At 30.1% G+C, this 20,533-nt stretch overlaps 1 protein-coding gene across 8 annotated transcripts in view; it reads left to right on the forward strand.

Moving 5' to 3' along the window:
- Window positions 1-20,533, forward strand: part of LOC118185908 (uncharacterized) — a 180,055-nt gene that overhangs the window by 112,147 nt on the left and 47,375 nt on the right. For 7 of the 8 annotated variants that reach the window (XM_085819615.1, XM_085819611.1, XM_085819613.1 and 4 more), the window contains 7 exons: window positions 2,960-3,057; window positions 5,898-5,987; window positions 6,400-6,490; window positions 12,242-12,436; window positions 16,741-16,870; window positions 16,978-17,090; window positions 17,270-17,417. In XM_085819615.1, the coding sequence (XP_085675741.1) occupies window positions 2,960-3,057; window positions 5,898-5,987; window positions 6,400-6,490; window positions 12,242-12,436; window positions 16,741-16,870; window positions 16,978-17,090; window positions 17,270-17,417 (865 nt within the window). The remainder of the gene's footprint in view (window positions 1-2,959; window positions 3,058-5,897; window positions 5,988-6,399; window positions 6,491-12,241; window positions 12,437-16,740; window positions 16,871-16,977; window positions 17,091-17,269; window positions 17,418-20,533) is intronic. The other variant, XM_035355868.2, reaches the window with a different exon arrangement.

Below are 20,533 nucleotides of genomic sequence, written 5' to 3' on the forward strand. Positions count from 1 at the left end.
CAGAGGGTATGCGTATGCATGTCAATGCATTTCGTGGGGGGGGTTTCAAAATACAGTTAAAATTGCTTTAAAAAAATATGGCTTTTATTTAAAAGAAGCCTGGAAGTAATTGCATGCTTCTTGCACTCGGAATGTCTCCAGAGGCCCATTAGTTACAGTCAAAAGTCGTTAATCCGGACTCTTCGGGACAAGTTGCTTCGTTTTATGTGATAATACTTTCTCTTTAATTCTATAAACAGAGATAATTTCTTGTTCAGTTACAAAGTTCCGCTGTTCAAGTCCCATTAATTGCTGTGCCGAGAATACCGACTAACTTGTCAATCGAAATTTTTTCGTTTTCACTAACCTCTCTGTCACATTCTTCATGTCTTTATCCATTTTTTGCAGCAATTCCACTTTTTGTTTGTTGGACATCGAAACATACTTTCGTTTTGTAGATCCTTTGGAAGTTCCAGCATCGGAAATTCTATTTGACATAATCGAAAGTTCAAGTTTACTTTTATAAAATTGCTCTTACAGTCTGCAAAAAATAATAAGCGGGATCCAATTCGAAGATTAAGGAACAACGCAATCATTAACATTGCGCAGTAGTCAAGGTCTTAGCGCACGCGTAAAACGCCCGTGCGCATGCGCAGAAAGTTTTTAGCTTTGAGGTCCGGATTATAGATCATTCCGGATTATGGGTGTCCGAATTAACGACTTTTGACTGTATAACCATATTTTGGCAGCTTCCAAATGACAAAACATGTCCTAACCTCCTTTTAATGCTTTTTAAGCTTCATATTTATTGAATTCAGTTTGAACTTAATACACCAATTTGCTTTATTTTTATTCATATTATTAATGCATTGATTAGATGCCTAATTTACACATTAATTACTCTGAGTTATAAAAGCAAATATTGCTACAGTAAACATATATAAAGCATATTTTGAAAATCACAGTTATTCAAATTTCCCAGTTATGCAAACTGTTCTTGTTTTTAATATAGCCAACATTTTGACCCTGTGGTACTAATTCTTAAATTGACTCACCCTGACCTAAATATTCTTTCCCACTTCCAACCATGAAGCTACTGCGCAACATCTACTAAGTTGTGTTGCCTTGGTACGTGAAGATCTGCTGAAGAGACCTAATTTCACATTGGAAGTTATGAAGGTGAATGAACTTATGTATCTGATCTGATTCAGATCAGAGGTATTAATAAGAACACATCATTCATTTTTATAATAATATCACATAAATTCATTTTTTATAATACATTTCAGTTGATGATAATATTGACAACATATGAAAAATCTTTTTTGAAGACAACATATAAGAATTTGTTCCATAATAAAATGACTGCGGTATAAAAAATGGTAAAAGAGCTGCAGAAATTCAAACTAAAAAAAGTGATGCCATGGCAACATCAATTGAATTAAAAAAGGCACTGTCAGTTCTAAGAATTCTTAAATTAAAAAGTAGTGATTAGAAACGTTGGGTACACTTTTATAAGTTTTAAGAATGCAAATGAAAAATTGTGGATGGGAAAACACCAAACAAGCATAGATAGATCAACTCGTTTAAAAGTTTGTTAGGTATGTAGTTATAAAAATATTTTTTTTAAATAAAGGAAGTTTCAAAACTGCTTAAATGGATTAATTTTAGTTATAATTTTAAATTATTTTAGGTATTAATTTTTAGATTTGTTATTATCTTAATAGTCGGATTTAAAGCTGATATTAGAATTTGCTATATACAAATCGCCTAAATTAAAACAGGTTTGGTGTGAAAGTGATTTTATTAAGCTGCAGCTATTGTAAATATATGTTTAAATTTGAAATACAAAATTCACAAGAAACAAAATAAATTATAAGAATGATTATGTGTTTTATACTATTTTTTCTATGTAGATGCTCAACTTTGTTGGGTGATTCTGCCTCCCCCAAAATGGTGTATATCACCAATTCTACCAATATTTTGTGATGTTTTTGCTCTTATCCATTGACAAATACTGACATAAATTAAATTTTTATGCAGTTTTGGATGTATGTATCAAAAGGGAATACTGCCAGTTTAAGCAGTTTAATTATGCTAATGTGGAGTTTGATAATGAAATTTTTTATTTGCATATGAAATAAAATTTTATCTGATAAGCAAGTTATAACTCATTGATTTTGTAGTAGTGAAAGTTTGTGCCAAAGGTTATATGACAACCAACTTTGTTAATATTGGTATTTGATGGGTTGTGAATGCTACAGAACCAGGTGTTATTATTTATAAACAGTCTGTTAAAAATCCTAAGTAAATATCTTTACAAACAATAACTATGCAAACATCAGATAATTTAGAATACAGTTAACTTATCACAAAATAAATTAATCATTTCTGATTTTACAGATCAGGTGTAATGAGGATTATATATTTATAATTGGGCTTGGATTTAGCAGTGATATTCAATGAAAAGTGAGTGTAACAAAATTGTAAATGTTTATTACTCATTCGAAACAAATAAAGTGAAAGTTAAAAGAAATTCAATTCTTAATATCAGTATTTGATATATTGAAGTAAATGTATATAATATGACTTATCAAGTTCTCACTTTTCAGCTCCAGACTGTTCTATCAAAAACAAGCTGCCTTATTTTCTTAGAGTTTTATTTTAATTATTATTTTTTTAAGTGTATATATTTCTACAAACTGCTGTACATTTTTTTTTTTTTTAAATTTGCTGCTGTAATAGTACATGTAAAAGTCTTTGTAATCATATCACTGAATTTTATTTTACTACTTAGGGCCTCTAGGAACTATTTCACATTTTCTGTGTTCATTATATTGCATCCTGGAGAAGGCAGTCAACTGATTTAATTAAATCTGTGTTTAAAATAAGTGCTAATTAGTGTCAGAATCCAATTATGAAGGATGAATCACTTTTTTAGAATAGAATTTTGAGACTTTTTTTTCCTTTACTCCTTTAGCAGAAAGTGATCTCTCTGATGATCTTCAGCAAAGTGAAGTTTCATCTAGTAAACCGAACATTATAAATAACAACATTTTTGGATCTATCCTTCTAGAGGTGAGATGAAAATGTAGTTTTGTATTATCAGTTTTTCCCCCTCTCTTCCATCATACAGTAATTGGTTTGTAGCTATTCAGTTCATATAAACATTACATAGTGTATCTGTGAAAAAAAAAAAAATTAAGTGTATCTAGGAAAATGTGTAGTACCATATTGCTACGAAAACTAATATTCCTAGTCAATGTCCTATATAAGCGAAAGCAGGTTTGGTGCTGATTTACTGCCTATCAGATTTAGAATCATGTTGCAGTTAAATCTCTTTTAGCTGGCATCAAAATAATGGCACTTTTGAAGTTATAACTTAAAATCTGAAATTTAGATGTATATTTGAAATGATAAAAATATGCAGTGGGCTAACAATCTGGTGAGTTGGAAATGTGGAAGACATATGTGTCACGTTTCTGCTGCTCTCTGCAACAAACCTCATCTGGCTAAATGAACCAAGAAATTGTCCAGAAAATACAGATCCATTTTTGTGTGCCATTACTTTTTGAAGAACATGGTTTTCAGAAATAATTCATATTCATATAAAACATCATATCCTCTTTACATTGTTATTGGTATAAATTATGGCTCATAATTGAGTTCGTAGATTATGAGTAAAGAGGCTAAGATTCTCTTAATTTTAAAACGCATTTGGTGCTGACATCTAAATTTACATCTTTGGAGAAGGGTAATATTAGCAAAGAGAGAGTCCAAACTTAAATGGCTGTGGACAATTCTGTTCCTGTCTCAGAGATGATGATGAATTGGCTATATACTGCTAGAGGAAGGTTGATGATGACATGTAGGACAAGAAAGCTACTTGGAAAGAAACTGAAGGATTCTAGGCTTTCATGAGATTTTTCAAGAATTATTCACCTATGTCAGTACATGATGTACTGAGGCTTTATTGTATGTACAACAAATTCTTAAAACTACAGCAAGAATCTCATAAGCAGGCGCAACCTCATGCCAAGAAATTCATAACTAATGTGAAAATATAAATATGGTTATTTTAAAATGTTGTTTAATTTTGCTTTTCCAAAATATAAAGTATTATATGTTTTAATTTAAAATAATTTGTGCAATTTTTAGCATTATTTACTTAATTATATTACTATCAGTAATATTTTTTTTTTATAAAAAATAATTTTTCTGCACTTTCTAAAGGTAACAGTGCAAGATATAAACAGAAATATATCTATTATTCCAGAAGATTCTAGGTATTCTAGAAATGTATATTCAGTTATCCAGGAAACTGTATTCTTTGGAATTGACAGAGTCCCATTGCTGCGAGTTCAAAGAGATTCTGCTGTATTACAAAAGCAGAGTTAGCAGAAATTTCCATGAAATAAGTGTGAGAAAGAAAAAGGTGCCAAGAAAATAGTTAATATCTGAATGATTTTTTTTTTTTTTTTTTTTTTTTTTTGAGGGGGGTTTAGACAAAAAAAAGTTTTAAAATGATTCTCATGGCAGCTAATGTGTACAAAAATATAAAGCTGATGGAAATAAAATTCAAACAGATTTAGCATTTAATTAAATTAATAGTTAAAAGGGATTTGGACTAAATTTATATATAGGTCATAGATAAATGTACAAAAGCAGATAACATTTTTTTTAGATATAATACATCATCAGTCTGTTCCATGAACCTTTTGGGGGACAGGTGTATTATAAATGCATTGTCTGCAAATGTGATCTCATAGCCAGGAATGTCACATATGAATTGCCGTCTAAATTGACTCTGAGAATGGTACCACGTATGAATTTTTAGGTAGAACATTTAATTAGTATTTTTATTACCTCTAGATGTAGCCCTGCGTTTGATATAGTGGAAATTATGTCTGGAGAATACTGATCTAAACAGTGGTTATTAATTGCGTCAGCTAATATAAGCGTATGCACCTATTCTCGATTCTAAACACTTTAATTTTGGTGATGTGAAGGTAGGTGTTCTATGGTTTTAGAGGTTTTATTCATTCCTATTAAGAGTCTGGGCTAGTATTAGTATGAACATTTAGAGTATCCTTTAAGGAAATATTTTTTTATATATCAAAATGGCGAAATGAAAACAGTATTTAAACGAAGACTGTAGGCATATGATGACTCGGTCATTTTCTGACACTGATGGCTGTGATGATGTTGTTCTAAAGAACTAGAAAGTGATGGATATAGTGACTCTGATATAAATGTATAAATCTCAGCATGCATATCTTCTATATTCCAGGATAGCACCTTGGTGGACACATGTTTGACAAGGACACGTCAAGATTTGAAACTTTTTGCTTTTGCAGGAGCACCAAATATTAATACTGGAAGTGCTGTAAAAGAAATTGGATTTTTTAAAAAATCATATCAAATTTATAAAATACTTTGTAAAAGAAACAAACAAGTTTCGCATAGAGTCCTCTTAGATAATAACTCTTTTTCAAACTAATGATTAGTTAGAGAATATAGTGCATAATGGTGCTGAACATAGACTAGACTGTAAATAAATTTTTTTGTCTAAATCTGCTTTTGTTATTTAGTTATAAAATTATGTAGATATTTTCTAACTTTTGTGTTGCTTATTTTCAGAATTTTTATTCAGTATCTTTGTGAATGTAAAATTCAACAAGCTTATTTAAAATTTACAATTTTTATAGTTAAAAAAATTTCATTTTTTGTGCCATCCAGCTATTTCCTTTTCTTTTATCCTTTGTATTTTGTAAAGTTTTGCCATTTTTTCTTTTCTTCTCCCTTTCAAGTTTAAAAAAGATTTTTAATATGTTGTTTAGTTTTATTGTAAAGTACATGATATCAAGTTATAAGGAATAGGGTTAAATTTGAGTCTTGAAATTTTCCTGTTTTTTTAGGCGTTAGAAGGTTTTCTGTTTGTAGTTAATATCGAAGGAAAAGTAGAATTTGTATCAGAAAATATAACATCTTTTTTGAAGTATCGTCAGGTAAGAATCAAAAACTATGTTATCATTATATGCTAATAATTATGTTCAACCCCCCCCCCAAAAAAAGCAATGTTAAATCCATTCAAAATTAAAATTAATTGATAACTTTAGCCCTTTTGAGTACTTTTGGGATTTAATGGCTGTCTATAATTTTGAAATCTGGAATATTGCCTGTTTTTTATGTTTAAATTACGAGTGAAGTTATCAATATTAACAAAACTAATTTTATTAAGATTAAAAAAAAATTCAACTGTAAATAAGAAACGAATTTGATCACATTTGATTAAATTTAAGATTTTTTGTTTTCATCATTATTAGACATATTCCTTAGCTTCATTGTTTTAATTTTGTATTTCAAGATCTAATTAGTTTAAATGCCAAGTTATTATAAGAAGTTTTCTTTTTGTGCTAGGATGATGTGTATGAGAAAAATGTATATGACTTCATACATCCTGATGATAAATCAAGATTTAATAATAATCTTTTACTTATGATGCCATTAGGTGAGTAGATAATGTTATTAATTTCAGTAAATACTTAAAACCTTTTTGATTGCATTGTTGTTTTTCTGTATAGTTATAGTATTGTGTATTTTATAGTTATAGTATTTTATTTATTTATATTTTTCATTTTAGGTGTGATAATTTTAGCGTTTATTTTGTATATGATTGAATTTCTGGTCACATAATTTGTATTTAAGTGCTTGTATCTTAATAGAATTGTAGGTTTTTCAGTTTTTATCCCAACAATGTTTGAATTGTTTTTCACCAACTAAGCAATTTTTTGGAAGATTTGGGGCTAACATATTTTTCCCAAAGCTCTCAGCAGTCATGCTGTACCATAGCTACGCCAATGTAGCATTACATAAATATGTCTATTAAGAGCCTGAACAACTTAATTGTTAATCTGCCTTGAGAATTAGCATTTAAGAGGTTAACTGAAGAGCATTTTAGAATTCACTGTGTGAGTGATTTAGGAATTAAAGGTATTTTTCATATGCTAAAGAACTACATAATATCTTCATTCTCCATGAGCTATTTACTGCTATGTATTGTGCTGTGTGTCATGGATTTTATCTAATAAATTGTCAGTTTCTTATTGCGTATCTAGAATAATTATATAAAGAGACATCAATGAACTTGTAGCTTGTAGCAATATTTTTAGCAGACTAAAAATAAACTTTTTGATAAAAATGTTGATTTTAATACTTGTTAAATAAATAATCTAACCATATTCCTATGAGTATATTTAATTTATTCTAGGTAGGCATAAAAGATATGATACTCATTATATAGGTTCAGAAAAAGGTAATTTAACAATAATTTCATGATCATTGAACATTTCTAGAAAGTATTCAATAATTAACTGAAGTATTTACATTAATTCTTACTTTATTATATATTGCAACTTCAGCATAAAAAATGCAAGGGAGAGTGAAAAAGAAACCATAACCCTTAAAAAAACATGTACAGCTTAAAATAGACATAGCATGCTTTTAAACTTAACACATTGACTGCCAATCACTCGCTAGCGTGTGACGTTTTGTTATCAGCAAGGAGCCAATCAGGCGCCAGCGCGTGATGTGGGGTAATGTCTCAGCATTACCCCACATAATCCTATACTTGTTATTCATTCTCCAGTTCATTTGGCATTACATGCAGAGCATTTCTTCTGGTATTGGCATGGATTGAATAGTGCAGGTCCTTCGCACCCCAAAAAAAGAAAAGTTCAATATGAAAAGGCTCTTATGGATATCGGATGAGTATCTGAGCGATTTTAGTTATGACTGTGACGAAGAATTTGTTCCTCCGACTTGTACCGATGATATTTCGGATTCTGACGATGATGAAGAATGAATCGTGCAAGAGGCTGCATGTCAGCAGGATGATTCAACTATGGTGGAAAACGTTATTTCGGAAAATGATTCAGCATCAATGAAAAATTTCCTTTTTATAAAATCCGAGTGTTTGCTCCAACCTGTTTCAGGTAACAATCCTATAGATTTCTTTCGTCATTTTTTCACTGTTGGTATCTTGTAAGAAATAGTTGCTGAAACTAATGATTATGCTTTTGAAGTACTTTTTCGCAAGGGGGGGGAAACACATTCTCGCGTCAATGCTTTGGAAGAGCACCACAAAAGAGGAACTCTTGGTATTTGTGGGATTGATCATACATATGGGAGCTATACGTGTACAAGATTACTGGAAAATGGATTCACTGTTTCGTTTACGTGTATTTTCAGAAAATATCAGCAGGAATCGTTTTTTGTTGTTAGAGGGCATTGCACTTTGCAAAAATCCCAGAACAGAATACAGAGCTTCCAAAGGATCGACTGTATAAAGTAAGAGATGTGGTGAATTTGTTCAATGCGCAAGTATCTGAAATATCTTACCCAGAGCGGGAGATTAGATGAATCGATGGTATTGTGGAGTGGACGGCTTATATTCAGACAGTATATACCAAATAAATGTCACAAATATGGTATTAAGTTGTACATGATCACAACTCCTGATGGTATGGTTCTGAAATTTATGATATATACAGGCATGATGGATGATTCTGGTGGAAAAGAACATGCAAAAAAAGTTATGAATTTACTCGAGGGAATGCTGGATGTAGGACATAGCATATTTATGGGCAATTATTATAACAGCTACGAACTGTCAAAATGTCTTGCTGATTGGAAAACTCATTGCACTGGAACAATCAAAAAGACCAGAAAGACATTTCCGAAAGAGATAAACGAAAAAAAACTGGAGAAAGGGCAAACTGTAGCAAAGTATGCTAATGGTGTGATGATTGCAATGTGGCAGGATAAGAGAGACGTCGCTTCTATTTCCAATGAATATAAAAATGATGTGGTGGAAATAACAAACAAAAGAGGTGAAATTAAATCGAAACCTCTACCTGTAATTCAATATAATAAATTTATGGCCGGTATTGATAAGCAAGATCAGATGCTTGCTTATTATCCTTGTGAGAGAAAAACAATTAAGCGGCCCACGAAAATATTTGTATATTTGTGCATATTTTGCAAATAAGGATGAACAATTCCCACTTTATCTATAATAAGTATTCCAATGAAAATGCTTCTCTGTATGACTACCGTTTATCCGTGATACGAAGTTTACTGAAACAGCCATCTGGTCTTCGTGCTCCTGTGTGTGATCAGTTTGAATCTGAACATGTGCTGAGTACACGGGAAGAAAAAAAAAAGAAGGAAAAATTCTAAGAAAGCAATGCAAAAGTTGCTATTCCCAAGGAAAACGTAAAGATACAATTATATGTTCGCAAATTTTGTGAGGGATCTCCCGGGTACTGCTTAGGTTGTTCAAAAATAATACACAAATAACATTCTAGATGTATCTGGATAATGTTTTTGTAATTGTTATAAATTCCTTTGTAATATGTATAATTGTCTGTAATACATATTGATATAAAAATAATGCGTACTGTCACTTATTTTTCTTATTTAAATTTATTTTCTACATTCCACATGCCATCGTTTAATGTGGCATTTGGGGAAAATTTGACATGTAGGGTCAATCACGCACTGGGGCGTAATTAAAAAATTCTTTAATAAAAGGCTTAAATAATACTTAGGTATCACATAATTATCTTTTATTAATATTTTTAAATCATATTTCTTATAATAAGTGTGTTGGCATCTGGATACAATTTACTTCCATATGGGTGGCAATAACTGTCAATCTAACTCTAGTGACTGGCAGTGGATGTGTTAATATTAAGTCACTATGTCAACATCTTTATTTTAGTAAATACATTACACTGGAAGCTCACTCGTTAACGAAAAAAGAAGTCATGGAAGAGTCTTTGGACTGTAATTAAACTTCAAACTAAAATTAAAAAATGATTTTTGCCTGATCTGTTAAACATTTGTGAGTTGCTGTAACATTATGAAAATTTGAAGTATTTCTTATGTATACTTTATGCAGGTAGACAAAAATGTTCAGTTTGTGAACTATTTGGCTCTTAAGCAGGGGTTCCTAACCCTATGCCCGCGGGCACTATGGCTCTAAACGATTGTTTAATGTGTGCAATCGCAATAGAAATGTTTTAGTTTTCAATAAAATTCTATAATTATTTAAGTTTTCTCGTTTTTAATGAAACAGAAATTTCTTCCAACACATATACCAACACAAAGCAAAATGCGACTGATCTCTTATCTATCCAGTTATAGAACCAATTATAAATTCACATTGAAAACGTAAGTGATGCCCGCCGTCCAACAGATATTCTAAAATGTGCTCTTAGGGACAAAAAAGTCGGGGCCCCTTTTCTAAAGGATCTTTGAATTAAAGGATGTAAAGAGCATAGTCTTGCCGTTCTATGCGACTCTGCAAGCCATGTGACAGTATTTAGAAAACTTCAGATCTTGCTGTAAACAAAGCTGTGTCTTTATTTTAAAATGCTCATATATACAATGAATTAAAGGAAAATGTTGTTCATTCAAAAAGGTTTATCTTGGAGAATTTAGGATTACCGAAGCAGTGATATATTTCCAATGCATATGGTAAAAATTGTGTTAAAAATAGAAGTATTTCTCATCCTTTTTATTTATATTCATTTTGTTTGCAAAAAAGTATTCACATTCTAATTCAGAATTCAAACAACAAAAATCAGCGTTAATTTTCAAATTTTCACAGGACTAGTTGCAATGGTTTTATTGAACCACCATCCTCAGCTGCAAAAAGCGCAAATGAACGAGATAAAATATAATGATCAGATAAGATAAGAAAGCCTGGACAGAAAATAAGCTAGTGGTGCATTCTGTTGATGAAACCAGAACTAAAACATAATTTCTTTGAAGGCCGAAGGCAAAGATGGATTGGAATTAAGATCCATTAACTAGAACAGAAAGATTTTTCTTGAATGTGAAATGCTTCTAGAAAATCCAGTTCTCCAGTGGAAGATGTTTTTTGAATAATTTTGGCAGCAGAAAAATTGAAAGTGTGATTTTCGGACCAACAATGTTAGGCAACAGGAGACTTCTGTGTCTGATTTTTGTTGTTTGACTTCTGAATTAGAATTTATTCGGCATGTTATTGTGTCTTAAGTATTCATATGTTATTTCTGAAGAAATTCCAGAAACTTTTTCTTGAATTTAGGATGTATTTATTTAATGCATTACAGTACAAACTCCCACATATACTTTAGGCTTTAATGGCCGGTGCTAGATACCGTCTGGTACAGTCTCTACGGGTCCTAAATTCTGCTACAAAGTGCCTTTTTAAGTTCTAAATTTTCCCCGCACATAACTTTGGATCCTACTACTTTCCCTAAATCATAACAATTTCTCGTCCCTTAATTTTGCCGCTCGGTGCTTTCCCAAATTCCAAAATTTCGTCTTCCCTAAATTCTGCTATCCGGTGCCGACATATTCTGCCACAACTTCTGAATTTATGCTGAATACCATATCAGTTACTCTTAATTAAAATAGCACTAAATGTAATCTTTTGGCCTATGAGTTTCATTAACAAAATCTATTTTTAGCATATGAAAAGAAATTTTTGTTGAATTTTCCTCGTCAACATTTCTTAGAGCATTTAAAAACTTATAATCATCGCCAAGCGTAATGTTAGCATATAAGGTTGCCATACTCTTGTTATTCAATTCCTAATATAAAAAAAAAGTTTAGTCATCGCTGTATGAGTTATTACTGAAACTGTCATGTGTTGATAAACATGCAGCGATGAAAGCAAAATATAATAAATAAATGACTTGTCAGGTCGGTGTCAGGGATGTAAAATATGTGAATGTTTGGGTTTGAGATGTATGCCAAACAGATACTCAGCTAGAGCCAAATTATTAATCTCATAAAGTTATGCTTACATGATTATTTTTTCATAACAGGGTATTTTATTTAGTGCGTAAGTGAAATTAAGAATCTGAATTTTTAAGTGAAAATCTCTTTGATGTGCGGATTTTAGGTCTTTCCGGGTAATGGATGTTCGGACTTTGTACTGTACCTTCATAATCAAGTCAGTTTATTTTAAATTAGTATAATTATTCAAGTTCAAACTGCACAATATGACTTAATAATTATTAATTTTTTTTTTTTTTTAAATCTGAAAATTTGAGTTTATGGTAAAGAATTTATTAAAGTTTAAAAGGAAACTACAATCTGATCTTGATATGTTATGCAGATTTCAGCCTAAATATTTATTACTAAATTATATAAAATATTTTATGTGTTCATTATAAGGTACTGTAATATTTTTCTTTTTTGTAAGGTAATGGGCGTGATTGGTCTTCTGAAGGTGATTTCAATTCTCCCGGTAAACCCACTAAGCATTTCAATTGTCGGTTTTTGGTCAAGCAAGAGAAACCAGAAATTAAGATGGAAAACAAGCCCCCTCCAATGCCTCAGTATGAAAATTTAAGTATAACTGCAAATTACATTCCTCTTGGGGATGATGGAAGTAATGGTAATTTTATTTCCTAGTGTTACTTATGTAATAATTAGGATACTTTAGGCTGTTCATATATTATCAAAAAATGTTGTTTGTTGTAATTGGATGTATCTGTATTGAAAAGCTTAGTAAAATCATAAAATTGAGGTTTAGTGTTACAAAAGTTGATGAAATTAAGTATTTTAAATGTAGCATAGTGTGTTTTCTTTCACTTGAGAATTATTCATAATTTGCAACATTCTCTACCAAGAAACATAACACATCATTGTGTTTATGGAATTGTAGCACTGTTCGCAAAAATATGTGCATGAAATGTCTAAAGTGTCAGCATCCAGGCTACAACTGTACAGACTGCATAGCCAGTAGATGTGTCAAACTATACAATATAGCTTACATTGATACTATGTCTGATATAACTACATACAATTTCACCTAAAATAAGTCACAAAATTAAGAACATATTATTTTTAATGGGAATATTGTATCTATTTTTTCCCAATATCTAGTTTGATAGGTATGTTAGCATTTCTAAAAGTATGATCAAGACGTAGCAATAAATTTTAATTCTTGTTTTATTTTATATATTTTGCTTATTTAATTTTAATTTTTACTGCTTTAGTTGCTAGCTTTTACCTGCTTTTTAATGGAGGCTTCATTAATATCTGTAAATTGCATAATATTTTTCATTAAAAAAGAGTAAATTAAAAATGTCCTTAAATTTTCTCTGCATTGGGTGCATAATTCTACTCTTGATTCCCTTTGCAAGCATACTGGTAAGTTTAATTTCAGATGAGGATAGAGTAAATAGCAATTTTTTTTATAAAGGAAGGGGTATTTAAAAAAATTAATCAATGAAAGGATTAGTGATGCACATTTTTCATTAGTTACTTGACTTCCAGGCAGTGGGGGGGGGGAGACATCGCGGCACGCAATGAACTGGAAGTTGATCTGTCAGCACTATCCTTATCTTCAGGGCAGATGTTTTTATTTTATTCAGCTTATGATTCCTTACTAAATGTAGTATTTCATCTCGATGTACTCTGATATGATTTAAATCACCGAATACACATCAAATAGTTTTCTGGTTGCAATTTTCTAATTTCGTCTATGCGTAATGTATGCTTTAGGCATGCGCACGTTGAAAGAAATGTTTAATAAAGTAAACAAATAATTATTAAGTTTTTTTTTTTTTTTTTTTTGTATATTTTGATACCCTTTAGATCATAATTGCTCTTTATTTCAGAAATTACGGTTCATATTTTTAATTTTATAATTTCTGCATGCCATCTTACCAGATTTAAACTGATGATCTATTATCCGTAAAAATCGATAATCCGGAATCGCCGAAGTCCAGATTAAAGACTTTTGACTGTATATATATATGTAAAATAAAAAAAAAAAATACGATGGCTTTGTTCTTTGCGAACCAGCAACCTTTAATTAATTTTCTGTAATTCAGGATCTTCCCTTAGACCAGTACCTTCTAGAACATTCACGACTATTACATAACCTCCTCATATAAATGCTGCATCATAAGTTTTTCTACATTTTTCTAGAAGCTGCTCTGTTACATAACCTTTCATATAAATACTGCATCATAAGTTCTCCTACACAGATGTCTTCTCGCCTTCATTCTGCTAACGCCTCCGCTATGCTCCTCTTTCTTTATTAGAATGTTATAACGTATAACGTTTCTTTTGAAATATTATCTATTGATACTGTAGGTGGTTTAAATTATTATAATTCTACTAAAAAGTATATTCACATAATTATTGATCATGCAACTAGATATATCTGGACTTTTGCTTCTAAAAGTGTAATTACAGATATATAAATTGCTTAAAACCAATTTTTCAAATTCAGGTCCCTAAAAAGATTTTAAGTGATAGGAATGCTGCTTTTACATCTTCAAAATTTAAGCACTTTTTAAGGAACCATAATGTAAAACAATTGCTAACTACTGCAAATAGACTAATAACTAGATTAAAATGTAAACTAAATTCTTATCAAGGTAATATAGGATGGATAAAATTATTACCCCAAGTAACTGAAGAGTATAATAATATCCCTCATTCTGTAACAAAATTCCCTCCATCATATTTAATGTATGGAAAATTACCTTATGATTCCTTAATTCAAAATCAAGAATTGTATCCGTCAATAGAAGAAGCCAGAAAAATAGCTCAAAAGAGATCTGATGATTATCATAATGTAAATAAAGAAAGATGTGATATTCATTTTAAACCTAGTAATTTTAAAATTGGTGATTTAATAATGTATGAAGAATTTCAATACCCTAATACACGTAAATTATCTCTCCTCCATTCTCAGGACTTTATAAAATTTTAAAACATATTCTGAAGTTACTTATAAAATTGATAAACCTAATCCTTTAACTAAAAAGAAATCAGAAATTGTTCATTCAACTAGATTAAGACCTCTTAATCCAGCAAGTGAGTTAACTGTCAGAAATAGTAGAATTCCTGTCTCTGTTCAAAATTAAAATTAATTTTTTCAAAATTCTCTATTAAAAATCTTTCTGATTATGACTTTTAATACCTGATTTAGACTTAAATCCTAATTATGACAAGTTATTTTCCCGACTATGACAAATTATTCTCTCGATCTTGACCTTTTATATTTTTCACTTAATTTGAATTATTTCATAGCAAAAATTTTCTTCTTATTGTAGGATAATATTTGTTTCTAATTTACAAAATTCTAAAAAAGACTTTAACTTGATTATACAAGTTATCTGTCTTATAATTTTGATTTTATATGATCTTTTATTTTTCTAAAACCACTTTGAGGTAATGTACAATGCCAAAAAACCAGTTACCTTATATTAGGCTTTAAGTAATTATAATATTTTGTATTGAAGTGTAAAATATGTCAATATTTAATTCCCTATGATGAAAGGAAAAAATGCACATAATATATTATTCATAAATTGTATAATCTATTTCTAAGTTTTATCTGAAGGAAGAAAAATTTAAAATATTTTCTAATCAAAGCTTACTATTATGAAAAAAATGCATCATATTTGTGGACTATCTGGCATTTAGAGATTTTACCAGATATTTTCATTCTATTCGAACTCTTTTTACAAAAAGGACTTTCAAAAAACAAAATGGACATTTTTTACAAAGTTGAGGACTTTTGTAATTATAACTTATTTATTTATCAGTATTCCATATTTATTATGTTATAGTTTTAAAATTAGTCATATATTGTATATTTATTTATAACTCATAGTTTTAGTGTTCAAAATTTCATATGCTATAAAGTCAAAATTTTATATGAGAAAGTCATGAACTATGATAGGCCATAGTTAAAGCTTGTATGCTATGTTCTGGATATTTTCATGTCTTTTCTCATACTTTTGCTTTACTCCTGTACTAATGCTTATCTCACCCCGGCCTCTTTTTGATGGGGGGAAGATGTAAAATATAAAAAAAAAAAAATAAGATGGCTTTGTTCTTTGCGAACCAGCAACCTTTAATTAATTTTCTGCAATTCAGGATCTTTCCCTAGACCAGTACCTTCTAGAACATTCACGCCTATTACATAACCTCCTCATATAAATGCTGCGTCATAAGTTTTTCTACATTTTTCTAGAAGCTACTCTGTTACTTAACCTTTCATATAAATGCTGCGTCATAAATTCTCCTTTACAGATGCCTTCTCGCCTTCGTTCTGCTAACGCCTTCACTATGCTCCTCTTTCTTTGTTAGAACATTATAACGTATTAAAGTCAGTCGTATTTAGTAATTCAATTACTGAATAAGTTATTTGAGTAACTTCATCTGGAAAAAATCATCTGCTCTAAAATAAAATAAAGATATGCTGTTAAAAGTGAAAAGTTCTGAGTAGTCATCTTTTCTCCGTGGGGCAATCATCCCAGCTTCGTCACCCATCTACCAAAATGTGAAATGGAATAGCCTCACCATTCACCCACGATGTGTTGGAATAACTGAAAACATTACATGTGTATATATATATATATATGTAATACGTTTGTATGAGTTATTTATAATTGGTGTAAACATGTTTGGAAAATATTAGCATGAAAATAAAAATAAGGTGGAATGCATAAAATTGAATTGATTGGAACATCACTATATTCAAGTATAAGGTATTTAATGCTAAGAACATACTGTCAACCATATTACTGAATATCATAATAAACAAATATGCATATATATGAATGTTCGAAACATGAGACTTCCATGTATGAAAATGTTGACATTTTGTTTTTGAATTAATCCATTATTAGTATGTTTTAATATTCTCTAATATATAAGATTTACGTTTTTCAGACATAAGAAATGGTTTGACATGCATTGCTCGAAGAGTCAATGTTGAAGAAAAGCGTATTGTGGTAAATAAAGTTGAGCAGTTTACAACCAGAATAGAACAAGAAGGAAAAGTGCTAGATATTGACACAAGGTAAAAGCATGTGTTTAATATTAACTAAAGATTTTCCCCTTTCTTATATTAAAAATATAATGCTGTAATATATATAACATGTTACTCATGCATATTTCTAATTTTAGTATGCTGTCATCATCTAGTGGTCAGTATCTGCGAGAAGAATTGCTCAATGCAAATGTATTTGATTTCTGTCATCCTTCCGATGTAGCTACCTTGAAGCAGCATTTTCGAGATAGTAAGTGGTTCGCTTTACTTGTGCATTTTTATTTTTTCTGTTGTACCATGAAAGGTACATGAAATGAAGTTTTCTGTTTGATGAATTCCGCAAGCTCTTTCTTATAATTAATTTTTTATTAGTTTGTAATTATTTTTACTTTATTTAGCTCTCATGTCAATTATTTTTACCTTATTTAGCTCTTGAGGAAGGTGTTGCCACATGTGTTCCTTTCAAATTTAGAGTAGGTCGAGATAGGTATGCTAGAATCAAAACAAAGAGTAAAAGGTTTCTTTGTTTGCCGGGCGTTGAAGAAGAGTTTATTATATCAACACATTCTATTATTAGGTAAGCTGCTCATCTTTTTTAGTTTAGCTTGTGATATAATTATTTCATGATTTTGTTGATTAAACTAGAAATAAAGGTAACTGTGACAGCATAGTTCTCCTCTAAGTAGAAAAAAGTTTTAGTTGTGTTTCAGTGATATTTTTTTATAAATGTCAGATAAGTATGTCTTTTGAGGAGCTTAAATAAGATAACACTCATGTCCAGATTTACCTTTACATACACAAAAATAATGATATTCCATGAAATATCAAATCAGTATAATCCCCCCCTTTTTTTTTCTTTTCTCTCTCTCTCTCTCTGTTTTTTTAGGGGGGCAGGGAATGTATAAAAGACAATTATTATCCACTTAAAAATGATCTAATGTTTCTGATATGTGAAAAGCATTGTGTCATTTGTCATTTGATGGTAAATTGATTTCAGTCTGTAAGACGCAAAACGGTTTGCTGTGATTCCAAAGTATCATTTACACGGTTCGTACGATCCTTAAAAGTCCTTAATTTAGGCCAAACTCAGCAGAAGGTCCTTAATTTTAATCATCTGAAATTTCTGTCTGTTTTTACAACTGCCATTTTGAGTGTGAATTAGCATTTTGGAGGAATATTTTTGGTGTTTCACAGCCTATATATGGTAAATCTTTTGAATGGGTTCATGAATTATAATTTCTATTTCTAATATAAATGATGGGATACTCGAGTTTCCAAGCAAGAAGTGAAACATAAGCATTTCGAAATTCATTTTTTCTAATAAAGAGCTCTTAAACAACTTTTCGCTTTTGAGGATGTGAATTCTTTTATTAAACGGTTCTAAATTTGGCGACATTTCAACATTTTGGCTATTTTAAGATCAGTTTCTATAGAAATTTTAAATTCCGAGATCTGAGAATTTTTCAGTGACTTTTTTTTAAACATTGTAACATTGATAAATTTCATTAAAATAACGGTAATATATTGCAATTATATTCAAAAAAGAACATTAAAATAAAACATTTTATTTTTCGCTGTCATATTATAAAGTTTTATTTTGAATCTGAAAAATAAACGGTATAATACTATAAAGCATAATTTACGAAACAGCTCTTAGCAGAAGCAAAGTTAGCTATGTAATTAATTAAAATTGTTTTTAATATTTTCATAGTAAGAGTTTTTCCCATGTAATTGTCTCAGATTATTCAAAATTCTTCGAATGTGCATCAGATTTCTCTATAAAATTAATTTTATACTTTTTCCCTCCCCAAATATTTCTGTCTTTTTGCTGTCACAGAAATGGTAGGGATAATTTTTCTTTGGGATTTTAGACATTGTAGCTTGTAAAGTTTAGAAGGATTTGCAGGCAAGAATTTATAGACCCAAGATTCAAGAAATATGTGACAAAATGAAAAATGTCTCCATGGTATCAACACGTAATGGATGTATTTTACAGAAAGTTTTCAATGAATTTCTTACTTTTTGGAGAACGTCTGGAAGAACAATGGCAATATAATATTTGAATGTTTTACTTGATACTAGAATCTTAACATGTTTTATCTTCCATTTATTTTCTCTACTTTTCACTAGACACAAGCATGGAAAATATCAAAAATGCTTCTAATCTTATCACATGGGCAGGCATTAAAGAAAGAATTTTTTTTATTAATAAAGAAATTGAAAACTTACAATTTAAAATATTCATCTATTATTTCTTAATGCATCATAAACATAGCTGGCAATAGGCATTTTCCCACCTGATGCAATCACTGTGGATATGATATTGTTGAGTGTTGTTGTTACAAAACATAAATGTTTTGTAGCTTTTAATGTGTAATTATCCTAATATCGTTTAAGAATCAATGTCATAAATTACATATATTTTAAACTGCGAAATTTTGTTACATTTTGATTTTAATAAGGCTTTTTTTTAACAAATATTGTTAAAAAGTAAAATTTAATAGTAGCCATGTAAATCCATAATGGCTAAGATTATCTATTTACCTAATTTAATTATTTATAACTAATTACTTAACCTTAAAAATTATCTCTACATATTAAAGCTAGTTATTGCCTTTCTTTAATACTCACTGTGGCCACAAGATAAAACACAAAAATGTAAAAATTCAAGTAAAACTTATTCTTTGCATCTATTGAGACTTAGAATAGTACAGGGTGTTTTATAGATCATGGGACAAACTTGGAGGGGTGTTGGAGCGTACTAAAACAGGCATTCTTTCATAGGAATGTAGGGTCTAAAATTCTGCTGTTTAGTGTCTTTCTAAATCCTGCTTCCAATGCCTGCTTTAAATTTAATAGTTTTGCCACTTCTATATTTTGTTGTTCAGTCTGTCATTAAATTCTAGAAATTCTTACACATTAAGCATTGTACCCGAGCCTTTGCTATATATGTTTCATATTTATTCTGAATGTTCATATTACTAAAGAAATATAAAATTAGCCGCTTTTTCTGTACATTCTAACTGCATTTAGTGTTTTTTATAATAACAGAAATCCTTAATTAAATCCGAAAATTCTAAAATGAAAAGGAAACATTTTGAAGAAAGAAACTGAATAAGAATAACTGAATACATAAAGAAAATTATTCTTCAGAGATATGTGCAGTTATTCTGTAAATTACTCAGTTTATGATTTCAGCCTTTACTATAATTTCCCATTTCCATTTCCTCATATGATATAGTTATTGAGCCAAATTAAATTAAAATTAAATTGTATAATCTTTGAACCACTAGTCTACCTAATTAGTTTGAATTTGACTGTTCTTGTTATTTAAACCTTTGTCTGATATTGTAGTTAATTTCAGACATAGCGATAATATGCTTCACGTCCGTTCGGGGTTTTGGATTATTTGACTTTTACCAGATGAATAAAACTCTCATAGGTACATTGTGGAGAGATTGAAAAGTTAGGAGGTAAAGCACGCAGAAACTAGCGAGGGCATTGGTTTGCATATTGAGACAAATCTGTAATTGTTAGAAAAGATGCTTAAAGACAAGGAAATCGATATAAACTAGCCAAAATGTTTGCGAAGGCTTGTAGAGGCATTAGGTATTTTTGAAAGGAGGAAAGGTAAAAAATTAACAACGTCTTCGCCAGGAATCGAACAGTGGACCTCTGGAATACCGGCCCAGT

The sequence above is a fragment of the Stegodyphus dumicola genome, chromosome 6 (assembly GCF_044657685.1).
Source record: "Stegodyphus dumicola isolate Sdum_Otavi_A_Nest chromosome 6, ASM4465768v1".
Classification (NCBI taxonomy): Eukaryota; Metazoa; Arthropoda; class Arachnida; order Araneae; family Eresidae; genus Stegodyphus; species Stegodyphus dumicola.